Below are 18,828 nucleotides of genomic sequence, written 5' to 3'. Positions count from 1 at the left end.
AGCTTTTAGTAGTCTAATAAATGATGATTAAAACACAAGGTGGTTGCTGTTTTTGTCTGGACTTCACTCAGAATGCAGGAGAAATGCAACCACTGCTTCTTCTTCTTTAACATTCAACTAGTGATGCTAATACGGATTATTAATACTCCGCTCATGCTAGAGGTGAATATCCTCACGTCAGAGGCCGAGATGTCTTCATGGAGGATACGCACTGCTCAGCACCAAACATTTAAGGCTTCAGCTTCACTACATTATTGGCTTTAATACGTTTAAATCGCCCAAAATTGGCCATTATTCTAAATTATCAGTTGCTACAAAAATGTTTGCTTTGGTGTCTCTTTGATAGCTGTAATTTGAAAGAAAAATACCTTCCTGTCCCCCATATGAAGCTTTTGAATCGTATCGGTGTATCAGACGAAGATCTCGGTAGGGAATCATTGTTTTATGACATGGATGAATATGAGAGAGAATACGTGTTGCTTTTCACTGCTGTTTTGTTCTTTGATACCATTTGTCACACGAATGAAATGAAGTCTTACTGCCAAAAAAAAAAAAAAAAAAAAAAAGTCAACATCGAGTTTCCCCTCGTGGTCTCCACCTCAGCTGCAGTGAGATCTTAACTCCTGCACAGAAACGTAAGCGCGTACAGTCAAAAAGCGACATCCAGTGTGTACACTTGGTAAAAGGTTAAAGTAACTCGCGGCTCGATAAAGGAGTGAATAGCACCAGGTTTACTATATTTGTAAAGCCACGTCACGGAAATCGATAATCCAAGCAGGAGTTTGTGCGGCGCTGAAAGTGGTGACCTTCTCACTCCGACTTTGAAGAGGCAGAGTTCAGTCTTTTTTAAGTTCGAAAACCCAGCTTCCATTGAGCGGCTGCATGAGGAGCCTGATCCTAATCCCTGAGTTGTGTGTGTACCTTCAGCAGGATGATCATTCCCTCCTGCGTGTTCTCGTCTGTAGTGATGTTGAACTGGCCTGGCGCGTCGCCGTCCATGATCCTGTAGTCCATCTCCGCGTTGGAGCCTATATCGGCATCTGCCGCCTTGATCCTGGCCACCACAGATTGCACCGGCAGCGACTCCAGCACCGTGTACTGATAGCTCTCTGGAAGAGGAAGGACGGGAGCGGATGTTGGTAATGGATGTGCTTATTTCGCTACCAACTCGCCTCCCAGCAGCTCAGATTCTGCTCTACCCATTTCAGCTTTGATTTCACTGTGTGGCTTTTCAATGAATTCATGTTGCATAACACAGACAGGCAGCCGCACTGCCACACATGGAATAAAGCGCCCCGCTTCCACTTTATGCCGCCGCACAGACAGTGCAAGAAAGGCGATGGAAAAGTAAAATATGCAATTGGGAAAGAAAAAGCAAATTGCGGTTTTCATATTCCTGTAAGTTTTACCTTTGAAATATTATATCGAGGAGAACAGAGGCCTTCCTAAATGCAATGTGGATGTAACCGGGATCCATTCAACCGAGGAAGGAGAAAGTAAAGGGAGAAAAAAATAATAAGAGTCACCCTTAGATCTATTTGGTACATTTCACAGGATGAAATGTCCACTCCAAAAATCTATTACTCTCAAACTTTCCATTGTGCTCCCTGGGCTTTTGTTTGACCCTTTGGATTTAAAGCACTCTTGTAAGAATAAAGAGGGGAATCATATTCATAATCATAATCTCCCCAATCACCATGGCGGAGCTCATTACCAGACCTTTCTGTGTTCCTCACTGTGTCTCCCTCAGCCACCGTCTAAATGCTAATCTGCCTGACATTGTTTGCCGCCATGTAATCTTTATAATGGCTTTTTAATTTGCCGTGGAATGGCGGCTCTTTAAAAGACCAAAAAAAAATGCTTTGCTCTGTTCGTCCTGCCCCTGCACCTACGTCCCCGCCACCCCACCCCACCGTACCTCCAACCCCCCCCCAGGCCCGTCCCCACACACGGTTAACCTTGACTTCTGTCCCTAGCCTCTGCTCCCGGACTCCATCATCTCTTGATGCGCCATAATAGCGTATCGATTCTGACCCATGACCCCGTAAACGCGACGGCGGGAGCGGACCCCAGAACTCCTCCAGAGTGTCTTTCTTCTCAGCGTGACACCGCTGGGTTAAAACGACATTGATGACTTGTTGTGCAAACTTGAACCTTTCATTCCCCCGAGGGACCAGCAAATTGACTCGGCTCCACGGCGGTCCAGTGGCGGGAGCACCAGCCAGACGGCGGTCGGGCTATCAGCGGTAAACCGATTGCCGGCGCTTCGGATTATCATGAGAAGCGCCGCACGCCTTTGAATCCTAAAGCCCGGCCTGGAACCCATTAGCAGCCCGTGAAATAGGCTGACAACAAAAAAAAAAAAAAAAAAAAAAAAAAAATGGGGCCTGATTGATCCCGGTATCCAACGCCGAAGCACACACCGGCTCTGATGAAGGGGAGAGCTGGGAGGCGCACACCTTGCAGGAAGGATGGGTTTTAATTTGGCTGTAAAAGTCCAAATGTTTGCTGAATATACAAATCCGGGGAAGGAGGGGAGATAAAGAGGGAATCGCAGCAGGAACACAGCGAGCGTAATCTGAGAAAACCGGAAAGATGAAGTTTAACGCTGGAGATTTAATGAGCGTGTTTAGCTTGTAAGATGTCTGAATACTATCCGTTCAACTTCTTTTCACCACACATTACAAGAGAAGTAATTCTTACTGCAGCTTCTTATCAGAGAATACAGCTAATGTAATATTTTCCATGATTTCATTTCAAGGGTGAAATCCCGCCATAGCCTCCTTTTTCACCGCTGCATTCACGGCATGCAGTGTAAAGCAGTAAAGCAGTCCCTCATTTGATTCTCGGAGTTCAAGTGGTTTTTCAGTGATAATAGATCTCTAAAGCCCCATTCAGCTGAAACTGGGAGGAAAAAAAAAAAAAAAAAAAGGAAACTCAAAATAAAGGCGAGGAGTGGCTTTATCCTGATTGCTGAGTGGCTATTGAACTTGTCATGCACACATTTAATCAAGCCTGTGGGGGCAATCAGGAAGCGGACGCTTACTGTGAGTGAAGCGCGGTGGGTTGTCGTTCACGTCGGTGAGCGTGACGGTGACGGAGGTGGTGCCGGAGAGGCCGCCCATTTGGCCCACCATGTCTTTGGCCTGGATGACCAGCACATACTGGTCCCTGGTCTCCCGGTCCATGTTGGACAGAGCTGTCCGGATGACGCCTGGTGGAGAAAGGAGGAAAACAGGAAGATGATTCAGCATCGTCACGATATGTGAAATTAGACTGAAACTTCAGTCATCCATCCACTTCTATTTAACATTGGAGTTTCAGCCATGTAGGTATATTTAGCATTATTCATTTATTACATTAATTTTGTTCAAAATGGCCGAAAGCATTCCATTATTGGTTGCTACAAGGTCAATCCGATGTTTCAAACAAATTATTTGGCAATTTTTCCATCATCCATTACTTTATATCCTTACCTCAACTTTTAATCACTTCTTTACTGATTCCACATAACATCCATTAGTGAACAGTGTCAAACATTTTTCACGTGTTTTGTGCTACCCATCATTCACCATTTCTTAAGTTTAGAGACTCTTTTGATAAATTTCAAAAAATTCCGTGCAACATTCAGTATTCAGGCGTAACCCGATCAATAATTTGGCTTCTTGGTCATAACGTATCTGCAAACAAACCTATTTTTTCACCTCTTTATCCAATAACTACTTTAATGGCTTCATTGGTTTGCATAGTTTTTTTCTTCTCTTTCAGACTTTTTGCAACATGTAGTTAGATCTGAGCAAATGGTCTGAATAAACCAAACCCTCATTTATAGAAGGCAACTCCATCTGGCCCAAGGAAACTTTACAGATAAATAGCACCTCCAGTTTCTCTGTGATAGCGTAAGAATCTGTTTCGTAAACGTGTCTGTGTATGGCTATTTTTCCTTCACAAAGATTGATTATTGTCAAAGCTTTTACTCTGCTGTGGAGCTTCATATTCCTCCAGTTTGCTGTGAGTGCTTTTAGTCCAAAAGCATGAAAAGGTCCAACAACATTCTAAATAAAAAAAAAAAAAAAAAAAGAAACAGAAAACTCTGCAATGTTACACTTTAAACCCGAACGCGAAGAAGCTTGTTGGCAAGTCGAGCACTTAAGTCTCAAAAGCTTCATTCAAGTCAAAATGGATGATCTAAAAATCTGACTGAAGAAAACTGTCACATCTATCTTTGGGAGAAAATTAAGAAAATGCCTCGAATCGAGGTGGACGACCGTGATGTCTGGTCGCTTGTTTACAAACCAGCAGTGATTTGAGACTCGCGTGCGTCCTCAAATGTGCTGTCACTCCAAACAGTTTAGTAGCCTGGCACATGATGAGGTTAACATTAAGACGCTGTCAGGAAAGTGAGCGCATGCAAGGGGACAGCTTAGCCGCCAGGGGAGGCATTATCTGTCTGTCCTCCTGTCACCATTGATCAGGAAAAGATGGGAGATGTGACAACGCTGGCATCAAATGACTGGCGTTTGTCTGTTTGCACTGGAGCCGCTGCAGTGGCGCGGAGTGCAGTCTGAGGATTTATGCACATACGCTGCGAAGCTCACAGAGAAACCTTTCTATTATTGGCATTTCACTAATCTCAACTTCATCTCTGGAAGATGACAATACCAGGAAAAAAAAAAAAAAAATAGGAAAGAAAATTAGCGCAACACATTTAAATGCAAAGAAAAGGGTCCTAATCCTTCAAAAGCAATCACTGTTGCTTTCAAAGTTAATGACTTGCCACACAATGTGTTTCATTCATTAAATGCCACTTATTAAAGATTCCTACAGAACATAGAAGATTACTCATTAAGAGCCTCACAAAGCCACCGCACACAGTTCCTGAATAAATGAATCATTTTTAGTTGCTTTATCGCATGCACGGCTTGATGAAGCAGATCAAAGAGCGCCCGACGCCAGCACCTGAAGAAATTCACGTAATCCTTCAAATTAAAAGTAATATCGACTCAATCTCAGCAGAACGGAAAGACGGACGCTCATGTGCTCATCACATGTATGACAGAGTCCTTCACTAAGGAGGATTTAAATCTATTTTTATCCAAAGCTGCACAAATCAATACAGGCATTGGGTCATTGACAGTGTAACGTGTAACATCTTATTACCTCCACTGAGGAGGGTATGCTGTTCGTTTGCCAAAAGGATCAGTAAAAAGCCCAGGAAACTTGGAAGAGAAGCGCACCGCGGGTCAAGGACGAACATTTCTTTAGTAAAAACGGAAATAAATTACATGAATGTATGTAGTCAAACGGTGCCAAAGTTCCATGAGTTCAACAGGAACGGTGCCATATGGCTGGTTGACGTTTTCTTTTCAGTTAATACGAACGTAGGAAGTGGGTTGAGATGATGAATATGATTGTGAAACTCACCTTTACTCTATTTCTGAATGGATATTTACAGACATATGTGATGAAGTGCCACGTTAGTAAAGTGATTTTGACACAAAGAGGGACATGCCAAACGGTCAGAGTGTGGTTAATTAGTGAAGCCGTACTTCAGTAAACAGTATTTAAGTAATGTTAATGTAATATGCCACAAATAAACAGACACACACACACACACACACACACACACATTCCTTTTCAACCTAACCTAGCCTCACCTAATCTCCATCCTCGCTTTAACCTGAGCAAGGATTTTAAGTCGGATTCTCAGGAGAATTAGATGTACAAGTGCGCGCACACACACACACACACACACAGAATTTCCAATTTACCTCAGTCCGAGACAAAGAAGGAAGGATGAACAAATCAAGAAAAGTGGGTCAAAAGACTTGAAGAGGAACAAAAAAAAAAAAAAATGAAGATGCCTTTTGACCGTCGATCGAGGCCGTGCTTGAAAACAAACAATTCCATTAAGCGTTTAATTCTCTCCCTCTGCCGTCCTTTATCAATGTCATTACAGCAACTCCAAGTGAAAACTACTATTGGCTGCTCCAAGTAAATGGCTCAGTTAACTAAATTATAGTGAGCTGTCCACCTCTCCTCTCTGAAGTCTCTGCCCCGCGGGCTTACAGTGGGATGATGCTGGTCAATAAAACAATAATCCTTAGCCGAAGCTCTAAAAAGCAAAGCGCTTCAGTCTGGCATCAAATAATGAACAGAGCCGTACGAGCATTGTCATGCAGCTCAGAGGAAAAACACAGCTGCCTTCTCTCTCCTTTGGTTAAGCCTCACCGACAAAGTCAAAACATGTCATCTGTTCCCCCTTTTTTTTTAAAGCCTAATGCTGTTATGCTGAGAACTTGGGCATCCATCTCTGTGTTGTGGATATTCACCCATCTGCTCTGTTTATCCCTTACATCCTTCCTCCATCCATCCATTCATCACTTCTCTGTTGCCTCTTCCACTGGGTAACCTCGCAGCCAATTAAAGAGCACTACCACTGCTCTGGTGCTCGCTGCAGTGACACCTATGAACCCTGTTTACTCAGTTGCATCAGAAAGGTTACTTCAAGCCTTAAATCCGGCAAGGCTCCCTAAATACCAGCTAGATACAAACAGAAGAAAAGTTTTTTTTTTTTTTTTCTGTTCTCTGCTCCATACGCCGTCAACACAGGAACAAGCTAGGCATGTCTGGACTTGAAAGAGGCGCCTTTAAAACATTCAGGAGAAGTGAAGCTGGGGAGGAAGCGGGATAATGGCCGGATTATAATAACAGCAGCAACGGATGGCTTTAAAAGGTGAAATAAAACGGTGTTAAGTTGCCGCAGCTGCAGCGAGACAAATGGATGCCTTCACTAAACCACAGATAGGCTTCACACACTATTGATATACTTATTTAATATCGGCTCGGTGCGTTAGAGCCTGACAGATATTGGCTGTGGTTAATGATGCCATGAATCCTGATTCTGGCTAGCTGAGGAAAAAAAAAAATAAAAAAATAACCAAAAAGGAAAGAAAACAGTGACATGTTTCTCCTCTCGCCTTGGCCAGGAGCAGGCATACTTCTCGCCGAGCGACACCACTAATCCACATGGCAGCGTTGTGGGGCTGTTGTTTGTCTGCTGGGTGCCAGCCCCCTCGCTCTCTATCTCTGTTACCCCGTGTGGAGCTGGTGTCATTCCTGGGGAGAGGCGATGATTAAAATCCTTCTGTCGCTATTGCGGCGCGGTCTCGCATTGCGCCGCGACTCCTTTGCCTCCGGTGCGAGCCAGACGCATTGTAGCCGCGCATTTATCTAGCTGTCTCCACACCACTGGCGGCAGACGGGTGGGCCACGCTCCCCGCTAAAGCCCAGATACTTGACATTTGTCTTGTGAGGAGGAAATAAAAGTGCAGACTTGTGGAGGAAGCCTCTGGCTGGCCGTGCAGCCATGAGCGCCGCTGATGAAGGTGATGAACACTTAAACATGAAAGGTGCAGTATGTGATTTGCTGAAGCCTCAGGCTACCCACTTACAAGGGATAGATCCCATAACACAAAAGCAGGCCATACAAACAGGGAATAAGACCTGCTGCCCAGGTAGTTTATTACCGGCTGACATTCAAGCATCATGCTCTAATCACGGGTCACTATAGCTACGCGGGGGTCCGCGAGCGCCAGACGGCCACATGATGCGACGGTGTGAAGGACCAGGGCGTTTCAAAAATAAATCATTGTGTGCGTCGTGTTGCATGGTGCAGGCTCCATTCATCTGCACCGCTAAGCTGAAAGGAAATGTGCTTGTTGGTGCACACAATCAAATATGTGTATTGTTTGTGATTGGAATTAAAAAAAAAAAGAAAAAAAACAGATTGCACCCCCCTCCTCTATATTACCTGCCTGAACAGCAGGAGGCAGTGAGATTTATATCCAGCCTTCAGCTGTAATGCTCTTGATTCAGTGCAGCCACCACAAAAAAAAAACACCAAGAAGCCTGCGCGAAGCCACAAAGTCGAGGAAAGCACAGACGGTCTGAAAAAGGCCGTGTTAATATCTTAATCAGAGCCTGATCAGAGCGAGCACCTCTTCCTCCGACCCCGGTGTCAGGCTCACGGCGGCAGAGCGCGCACGCATCGGACATGGCCTTTCCCTTTCATTTGAGCGATTTCACTTTAATTAGATTCTCAGTCCAGGATGAGACAAAGCTTAGTCACCTGTGTGCTCGTCGTCGTCGTCGGACCGCCGTTCTCATGTCATCTTGAATCTGGAAAGGCACGCCATGTCACATCCGAAACACCCCCCCTCCCCCGCCGTCATAATTAATCCTCCCATTCCCACACCTGGCATTGCCCCCTCTTGTTATTCCAGCTATTGAGGTTTGCGAGCACGCATGCATGCTGAGCTCCGTTAATGTGCGCGGATAATTGTCTCTAAAGGACTCGCCGTATAGCCAAGGTGTACCGAGCTGCAGGCAGCTGTTCCAAGCTCCTTGAGCCTGTCATCAATTACAACACACTCCTTAACAGCGTTACCATTTCAGCTTCACCTTCAGACTAAACTACAAGCTATCAATCACTACATATTACAAAACGCTGTCGTAGCCCGGCGCCTTCAGGCACGCCAACTTATGTATTTTGTCGACATTATACACTGCCGGGAAGTTATTGGACCTATTTGGGATTAAGTACTTTTCCCAAGGGCACCTTGTAGATTCAATTTGGGATTAAGAATCAGAGTAAAGAGACTTGTTAGTGGAAAGAGAGCCAGGATGCTACCCACCTAACACCAGGTCACAGGCGTCCTCCCCCCTCTCCGTCGGCCATTAGCCCTCTGCCACTTAATCGCTAGCGCAGTATTGCAGCGCGGAGCTTAGAGTGTATTTCAGCCCAGGCACTCTGTCAAAGTCACCCTCTGCCATGGCCCAGGCGTGTGCTGCAAATGGGACTAATTAGTAACCTACCAAGACAAAAGCGCAAAGCTCATCCCGCAACACTCAATCCTGCGCCGCTGTCGAAAAGTCGCCGTCTCACCCCGGGCGCACTCTCCGAGACGCGCGGTATTGACGATATGTTAAAAACTAACAGTTAACACAAACAGTGTGGTCCCTTCCACAGCAGCGCTTCACACCTGTAGGAGCTCATTTTATTTACTGTCAGCCAAGACGGCGAGGCGAAAACGCTCCTACGAGCAACGGATTCATGAGCGGGGAAACACCAGGGCGTGGAGGAATGCACGCAGAGATTCAAACAACTTGATTGATTACAAAAGTCACTATTTGGGTTTCAAAAAAGAGCTTGCTGACTTCCCCAATTTCACTTGATGTAACAAATTCTCTTTCACTTACAGATCGGCTTTTATCAGATTTCACAACTATCAAAGGTGCAAAACGTGCAGTGAGTGTTATTCAGTAAAGTCATACCCTCTTGAAAACAAAATCACTAAGTTCAGAAGACGAAACTTATCAAACCGTTATTGAGAGTATAAATTATGCAGCTTTGACATGATTTAAGAAAAAATAGCCCAAATTAAAAAAAAAAACAGGTTGTGAGGAAACAATCTAGATTATCTTGCTGTAATATGGTGCACCACTAGGTGGTGTGATGATATTCGTTTTTGATTTCTACAAAATATGCTGTGAGCGTCTTCTTTGATACCGTATTAGAAACAGTTTTGACTTAAATCGGTTGCAAATAAGTGTCAATGTGTTCATGTGAGGGACTGTCACCCTTAAGATCTGAAAAAAGCTGTAACAATCGCCTTAAGACACTGACAGATCAATAGAAAAGACAAGCGGTCTCCTCCGTGTCTGTACTGGGTGATTTTCAGCGCGTCGCACGTCGCCCGTGCAGACCTGAACGGTCAGCCTGACGGCTGACTGTGGACGAACACAGGCCACTTAAATTAAGTAATCATAACCCATTAAAGCTCGGGAAATATCAACCTTGGGATTTAAAGAATCCACTTAGCTTAATGAAAATTGTCAGCCGGGGCTGCGAATGTGTGAGCCGCGGTCACTGAGCGGAGGGTCTAAAAAACATGATATGAGAATAATGGGGACTTTATGGGGTGGACATGCTGTTTGAACATCACTTAAGTAAATGTCGGCTCTCGCTCTAATTGGTATTGGTCTCATGAAATCTCATTCAAGAGTCATCGATGAGTGGAAGTGTTCTCACAAACTTTGTTAAAGATCGTTGAAGAGCCAGAGGCGAGCGGTCACATTTTCATTAGCCCGGTGCCAGTTTTAGATATTTCTACTGGGCACGGAGTGATGAATGAGGGCCATTTCCCCAAGATCTTTGTGACTTTTTTTCCCCCCTTCTTCTTCTTTTCTTCTTCAGATAAGAAGTAGCAAAAATTAGTCTGATATGTTGTATGACTCGTCCACAAATTTAATCTCTTTAGAGCAAGTCCTGAGATTCAGTAAAAGAAAAAAAAAACAATAAGAAGGTGCCATGGTGCTCAGTGCTCGATGACAAACCGCGATTGGTTTCTGCAGAGAACCAGCAAAGCGTTTTCTTTTTTTTTTTTTATTTAGCAGCATAAATTGTTATTTCCCAAAGGTAGTTCTTCTTGAAAGATAACTAAATGAAGATGAAGAAGAAGGTATCCACAAGAACATTTCCTAATATTTCTCTCAATTACAGTTGCGTCTCACACTTTTTCAGAGGGCAATAAGTGGGGGGGGAAAAAAATCTAAGGAAAATCGTCAGGAACCTTCAATTAAACCAACAGAGACTTGCCGGCACTAACAATGGTGCCGTAAAAGAGCGCGGAATTTCCCCCCTGGCGCGCAAGTAACTGTTCCATAAGTCATCTCTTTGCACTTGGTTGTTATTAAGGTTATTCCAGTAAAACAAGAGAACAAATCTTTCACGCTCGGCTGAATCCGGTCCCACATCGAGTCGCTTTTCAGTTCTGACACCGATACTGCATCTCGTAACGAGGAGATCCAATCGCCTTCTCCGAGAGCCAAGTATAATCAGTGGCGGTCAGGAATGGGCAGCGGAGAGCCCAAAGGGACGCATCTGTGTGTGTGTGTGTGTGTGTGTGTGTGTGTGGAGGTGAGCTGGTGTGATAGGTTAATAAACCGGCCATTGTTCAACAAAAAGAGAACCAGTGTGGGATTTATCTGTGTACTTTAGGTTTTAACTTTAAAGCTGCACTAAGCAACTTGTCAGGCTAAAACCTGAAACTCACTCAGCACATATTCCTCACCGCAGCTTTGTAAGTGCTTAACTTTTTCCCCCTTCTTCCTCCTAATAACACCCAACCAGGGCGCGCTGCTAAGTATTCACACGCTGAAAAATTCACTGCAGTTGTGTTTTTACGGCAGAGCGGGAAATAAGTCAAATACTGCACTGGGCCTACTCATTCAACATAAATATATTATATTTTTAGCAATGAAATAGTAACATTGCTTAGGATTTATCAGATAATGAGCCAGCTATTTGCATGGATGATGCGCAAAGTTGCGAATTTAGCAAATAAATGTGGAAATATGTATGCATATGCTGTGTTTACAGCTCACCGCGAGGCCACTAATCGGTCATAAAAATCAATTAATGTAGCTTTAATGAATGCCTAAGGCAGAATGGTTAATAGCTTCCTCTAATGTCTTCAGTTAATTTCACTTTTTAATATTATATTCTTTAAAATTGAATATAATTGTCTTTCTAACATTTCAGTTGTGTCAATTCAATAGAAACTTCAAACAGCTGTGTTTCTTTTCGTTTAAATGAAACTCGTTTGTCTTTGTTGGGAGTGGATCTCCTTCATCGGAGACATTTCGTGCTCACCTCGTGTTGCTTTACTAGACTCCCGTTCGCACGAGATACCGATCACGGTGTTATGCTTAATCAATAACCCACAGAACGCACGCCAGCCGAAAGCACAGTGTGTTCACATGAGAAGGTGTTTTAGAATGATTAATGCAGGATTTTAGTAAATTAGGCCCACTGATTCGAAACGAGACAAAAGTTCAAATCTAAGAAATGCAGAGGTCAAGACACTGGGAGCATTAAATATACGATTAAAAGCTGAATGAAACATTACGACTGGGATTTTTATTAATTGCAAAAACACAGCTGTTGCATGATGGATTACATCTACATACAGAAAGCAGTGAGTGTTAAATTAGAAACAGAGCAGGCTGAATTTGTAACAGTTTGTTGAAGACATGAGTGACTTTTTTTTTTTTTTTTAAAGGACATAAAGATTGGCAAAGGATCCGATTCACCACCATCTAAAGATGTCAGGCGCCGTTCACAAGTACTGAGAAAAACACTGACGCATAAATTCCAGAAAGTGATCATAGAGAAGGTGATCACAGCATTTTTAACACATTAATCAGCTCACAGAAGCTTTAGTTTCAGAACTTCACTTATAATGAAAGATTCACAGCCTCAGAGTCCCAGCGGACCTGCTGGAGTATCAATGAGGAACTTTTCTTTCTTTTTTTTTCCAATCAGAGTGCATGAAACATGTAAATGTTCACCTCAAAACATGGTAAAATGGAAATCCTGACTAATGGAAGCTTCAGAAGGAGGCTTCATTAGTCGGAAGGTGTCCAGAGAGTGGGAAACCAACACAGTAATTCAGGCTGCGGCTGAATGTGATTTTCACATGTGTTGCTTTGCAGATCCATCTGAATCACGCCAGCACAAATCCGGTGATTTCATTTGATGAGATATACATTAGCTGTCCTCAATCGCCCCGTTTTCTCCTGCCGGTTGAGCTGAACGAATGTTTACAGTGAACCTTTTTTGCAGGTCACGGTGAGTTTGTTTTGTCGAGCATCCCTCTTACTTCTGAGTCCGCCCGGGCGTGAAAAATAAGCAGCATAAATCCCTGCATTGCAGGGGCTTTCACCAGTTCATGAATCAGAAGTACATTCATAAAATCCCAGCGTGTGTGTACGCGTTGCTCTCAAAGCAGAGGATGAAGCCTAATATTATGGGATGGCCCATATTTTTCCGTTTTCTTGCAAGAGCGCTTTGCATGAAGTAGCCGAGCCTCGGCAGGGCAGTGGCTAATGAGCCAGCTATGAAGATGTAGTGAGGACTGCCGCTGCACTTTCTCAGGATAAAGTGCCCCCCCAAGTCAACAAGCTCCCTCACATTTCAGCTCTCTGGCTCGTTTTAGACTTCTTGTCAGACTTTTAACGGCTTCCTAATTTGAATCCCGCTACCTTTGTTCCAGAAAGTGTCAATAAAGCTTCAACGGGAGAGTCGGCGAGAGGAAGGAATTCCTGTTTAGTTCACTTCAGATGCACTTCAGTTCAACTCGATATGCTGGGCCTCACACAGGCTTTCACAACAACAGCAAAGTGATCTCTGCTCTCTTTCATTTTTTTTTTCTTCTTCAGCTCTCTTCAAGGGTCGGCGCAGTTTGTCTTTCGCCTCTTCTGCTGTTACACCAATCATCCTTCAAAACTTCCATGAATCTCCTCTCATCCACTGCAGCCCGGCTTCGTCTGCGGCATCGTCCATAAAGCCCCGGCCTCTCCAGCTTCACCTCCAAGCTCCTTAACCTGTCAGCATCTTCACCTCCACCTTCTGCTCAGCATCTCTTTTCTGCTCTCCTGCTCTACAGGCTGTGTATTTTTTTTTTTTTGGAAGGTCAAGCTTGACATTATAATATCCAAAGTAACGAGGTTAGAGGATGTGAGGACAAACATGGCATTAGCCTGTTTTTGAGGTGGGGATCCATATAAACCTTGATGTAAGGCTGTCATGAGAAATATATCGACGAACGGGACATCTCAGGGACGTTCGGGCCATAAACTGTCAACAGTTTAATGGCAAACATGTAAGCAAATAGGAGTATGTGAGTTGACGGCTCCCTTGTGCTGTCACATGTAGAAAAATTTATACATTTTTGATATAAAGTGCATGTTTGACAACTTTAAGAACATTGATTTAAAATATCATAGGCATGGCGCATTAATAGCAGAGAACGGTGAAAAAAAATATACAAAAAGAGACGTGAGGATGATGTTGTGTTGTCACATTTGTTTAACCGGCTTGATGAAATGAACATTTCTGTCGGCGCTCACCTGTTTTTGGCTCGACCGAGAAGTACGGCTGTCCGTGAATGATGCTGTAGACCACCCTGGCGCTGTTCCCGTACGTCGGGTCATCTGCATCTGTGGCTGCCACTTGCACTACCATGGTTCCTGTGGGCAGACAGCCACTCATTAGTTTCCAAGACAACATCCCGCATGCCAAGTCAAACAGAGCTAAATGTGGAAACAGTCATCATATCAACGCCGTGTGTGACCAACACGTCTCGAAAGGAGACGGGAAATGGAGGAAAAAGCAATGAAAATGTAACTTCTGAGGCAGTGAATATTCTCATAATTCATCAGTCTGTCCTGTCATTGAGAACGCTGTTTACCGTAGTTTGTTTCATTTTTACACACAAAATGTCTTCAGTGACTTTGAAGCTGTTTTTTTTTTTTTTTTTTTTTTTCCCAGAGAAAACCTTAAACAAAAGCAGAAAGATTTGACATGTGCCGTGTTCTGGCTCCTGGTCTCAAAACACAGCTAAACAAACAACACGTTTGCTTGTAGCCGTCACTGGCGACAGAAGGATTAAAGTGGAACGCCGAGCTTTTACAGATCATTCTGCTGCCATTGTTTCCATTTGCCTCACGCAGATCAGTTAGCAGCATCTTTTCTGGTAACTTCAGTCTGTTGACTCTAATTCGCCAGCCAAATGGGTTCTGCAACCCATCTGTGCATGTTAAAGGAGCACTTCACCCTGGCGTTAGAAAAAGAAAAAGAGGCAAAGCTGAATTACAATGTGTCTTATATCATCAGAACTGTTTCAGGTTTTTAGAAAAGTCAGAGTTTGAATCTTTCCTTCTGCAACGTCACACTTTAGCTTGACTTACTAACGAGTCACTAAGAAAAATCCGTGAATCCAATCATTTTAAGCACAAAGTTTTAGAAAAACACGTCAGAAAGCTTTTGTTTTCCCCACATTTCTCTACAACTTTTTTCTTTTTTTTAATTTTGCTAAGAAGGTTGTTACCGTGCACAGATGGTACCCCATCCAGTCACAGATTTAGGGTCCCCAAACTGCTTGTGGAAAAAAAAAAAAAGAAAAAAAAAAAGCGCTGCTCTGCAGAAGGGAAATTGAAACTATGAAAACGAAATGATATCTGAAGGCGAGAGGCGGGACTGCAGCCTCGTGGCAAAAACATTGAGAGTGTTGTTTGTTTACGACGCTCTGGCAAAATGTGGCGCTGGTGCAAAAGGAGGACAGCGACTGTGGTGTCTTCTCACTGAATAAAGGCAGTGGAGCTGCTTCCAGTGAAGAGAAAAGAAAAAAGTCAGTAAAACAATGTTATCTATTCAGTTCGGACTAATTGGCTCTTGAGGATGAGGAATCTGCAACAATTAATAAACCTGAGCTTGAAAAAGGCTACTTATTGTAGATTTGATATCAGATTTTCAGACTAATTTCTAACACTGTAACAAAAAAAAGCTTTTTTTGCCCTCTCATTAAAGGGGCTGTATCATGCAAAATTCATTTTAGGTATGTTTCAACCTTGTTATATAGCTATTTACTCATCAAAAACACCCCCAAAGCGGGTATTTCCTTTGTGCCTGTGTGTTTGAGCTTTCCTTATTTTTCTCCTGCTCAGAGAGGCAGCCCCTCCCGGACCCGCTGTCACTGCGCATAGCGGAAGATACAGAGATAAACTTTAACCATCGTCTGAAAGCAACAATCAAGCAAGAGCAAGAGTCTGCGCTTGGTGAGTTTCTTACAGGAAAAGACGTTTTGGTGTCTTTGCGTGTAGAGAAGCTAGAGCTAAAGAGCTAAAGCTAACCCTTAGAGAAGCTAACGCGTGGCGTATTTGTTTTGAAGCTCCGATTGGTTGAAGTACGCCGTCAGTCAAAGTCCACAGGGGGAGAGGCGGGATTTTCAGTGAAACAGAGCGTTTTTTCTTCCGGGTTTCAGAATTGGCCCCAGAAAATCTTTTATTTCACACAAAATGACTTTTCCTTAGCGCCACAAATAAACTATGACCATGTTAATGCCTGTACTAGGGTTTGGACGAGCTAAAAAAGCATGATACAGCCCCTTTAAAGTCTTCTATGGTTTATCCGTTTGAGGTGTGTTTGGGCCAAATTATGGCTTTCCTTGATGCCAAGAAGCAAAAACGAGATCATCCACTGAGGAGACTGTTTTGTTCTTTATTGATAAATAATTATTAATTGAATTGTTAAAGATGTATTCTGCCCAGAAATCTTAAGAGACTGAGGATGTGTTCCAACTTGTATTTATGAACTCTGCAGGGTTAGAACATAAGCTGAGTCTAGATTTTACTGTATAGGACCATGTTAAGAGTCACCCTTTGTACAAACAGGGGTGTCAAACATAAGGGTTGAGGGTCTAAACTCGGCCGCAAAATGACAATGCAATGATATTTACCTTTGTTGTTGTTTTTGTTTTTAATTTCCGTTATTCAAGTTTTGTGACAAGACATTCAATTGTTTGTGAGCCTCCTCATACTTGCTCATCCCGCTCCCGTACCGCTGCGCCTCCATCGTGCAGGCCGGGGCTGAACTTCGCCCTTGAACTAAACTGGGTTTGACAGTCCCGCCTGGGAACATCTCTGTTTGGAATGCTAATTGTTTGCTCACGTCAATAAAACTACAGTTCATTTGTCATCTTGAAGGCGGGCTCTCACCGGATTTACCTGTCAGCGGTAACGCTAACAGGCAACGCCGGTAAAAACCGACGCACGCAGCCACTAACAGGTTAAATAATGCATCTGAAAAACAGTCTGACACAGACAACGAAAAATAAATACACCCCACTTCTTGAGTTCTGTCTAACGTACTTGATCATTGATAGAATTTGAAGCTGAAACGGAGAAATGTGCCAAAAATTAGCTCCAGCTCAGCGTACAATATATTCTACATTACATCTGTCAAGCCGCCTGTCCTTATGTTGCATGTTCAGCCGCGCCGTCTGCATTAAATAAACAAAGTAATTACATACTTAATTGAAAATCTGCACAAGCACAAGTCTAATTTCATGCATTAGTATTATATAATGGGCACATCTGTTTGCAATAATAACACTTTTCGCTAATGCAAAATCATCAACTGGCTATAATATCTTGGGTCAAGCGAAGTCAATACTGTTAGTTTAGGAGAAGGGAGACCATCAATCTGAGTACACACTTATAAATTGTAAATCCTGTGACTCAGTGCAGCATTGTTAGCTGTTGCTATAGTTACAGCACAATACGCCCCGGATGAAAGTGACATTAAACAATGAAATTCAGTCATGAGAATCCAAACTTTAAAGCCTGACTTTGTATGTTTTCTATTGCTTTTGATTTTCCTTCAAGCCTACAAGGAGGAAATTTGTTTTCAAACCCGACTGTGAACTCTGCTGACAACTGACAACTGTTGTTCCTGCGTGCGATACTGTATTGTCCTCTCCCACACTTCCTCCGAGGCAGAGGAGAAGACATCAGACGTGACTCTCTCCACGCTCGCCTGTAAATGTGCTGATTGAAGGCGGCTGATGTGACTCGAGCTGACAGCCGTGGCTCGGAAGGTACGGCGGAGGAGCGTTTGAAGATTTCAGAGAGAAAACATAATCAGCGACAATCAGTGCCAATCAATTTCAATAGGTCATTCATTACAGTAGAAATGAGTCTTGTTGTTCCAACTGAGCTTCATTTACGGGGGACACGTATTCTTTTTTTCAGACAAAGCAATTTTACAGCAGAGAATTGATATCCATCTGATATTAGGGAGGAAAAACCTTTTAATCAATTGTTAAATTACCACAAACAACCGTTTTGGCTCCGGCTATTTTTCGCCGTCAGACTGTGCGTCAGTGTTGGTCTTAAAGCTGACGCCTACAGCCGTTTCTCACAATTGGTAGCAGTGAAATCATCAACAGTAGGCATTGTTAAAATAACCTTGAAATAAAAACACCATTCTGCTGCGGCGCGGCTTTTCCAGTCTGTCAAATGAATAGCTGGTAGATGCTTGAATATTTCACTTTAATGGCTCGGCTATACATTCCTGGCAATGTGCGCGCCTGTATTGTCGCATATGACAGAAAGTGCTGTCTCTAAGTTGGCGATATTTTACTTTGAGGCAAACATCCTAATAAAAATCTCTCTTTCCTACATGAGATGTATTTTACAGGCTTTTACAAAATGAAGTGATCATGGAAATTGAAGATTAGAGCCCTCCATTGTGGCCATAAAGCAGAATTAACAGGCTCTGGCCCTGGATGTGAACAGTATAATAGAAGGGGGGGGGAAAAAAAGCTGGAAGCTGGAGAAGTTATCGCCAGGCTGGTTGGAGAAGGACGTCAAGATTATATCATCACCTCTTAGTCATGACAGGTTATATTACAGGTAGTTTAAAACGCCAAGGTCAAAAGACGACCGTGTGAAAGAGAACTCAGGTGACGTCTGAATCTCTATTACGGGTTCATAGTTAAAATCGTTTCGCAGGAGGTGCGGTGGACTGAGGGTGTAAATTAACATTCAGCGCGGCCCCGTCGCTCTACAAGCTGTCCTGACGGTCAAATAAACATCCCGGGCTCACAATCATTTCACTATGAAAGGCAAAAACCAAGCGGATCTTTAAAAAAAAAAAAAAAGAAAAAGAAAGAAGAAACATCCAGGAATGTGAACAGATTATTTCTGCTCCAGCAGGCTGTCATCTGCTACTCAATTTGGCCTGTCACTGTCCCTTCACTGTTTGTCCATCTTTGTTGATATGATGGATCAGATCTGCGTGTTTTTTATTTATTCTCCACAGCTGCGTGCAAAACAGGTTTCCCCATCAATTCTGCGTCGTCGGCGAGCAACTGTCATCTGCCAGTAATGAGAATGAATGCGGTGTGCTCAGTGTGGAACGCA

The 18,828-nt window shown here is 43.4% G+C and overlaps 1 protein-coding gene across 1 annotated transcript in view; it reads right to left on the bottom strand.

Moving 5' to 3' along the window:
- LOC115394367 (cadherin-7) overlaps positions 1–18,828 on the bottom strand; it is a 101,422-nt gene that overhangs the window by 31,955 nt on the left and 50,639 nt on the right. The window contains exons 4-6 of the mRNA XM_030099672.1: positions 13,975–14,094; positions 3,047–3,214; positions 922–1,109 (exon numbers count right to left, since the gene is read on the bottom strand). Coding sequence (XP_029955532.1) covers positions 922–1,109; positions 3,047–3,214; positions 13,975–14,094 — 476 coding nt within the window. The remainder of the gene's footprint in view (positions 1–921; positions 1,110–3,046; positions 3,215–13,974; positions 14,095–18,828) is intronic.

Source organism: Salarias fasciatus, chromosome 9 (assembly GCF_902148845.1).
Source record: "Salarias fasciatus chromosome 9, fSalaFa1.1, whole genome shotgun sequence".
NCBI lineage: Eukaryota > Metazoa > Chordata > Actinopteri > Blenniiformes > Blenniidae > Salarias > Salarias fasciatus.
Note: the sequence above shows the minus strand (reverse complement) of the source record. Positions and strands in the feature narration are given on the sequence as shown.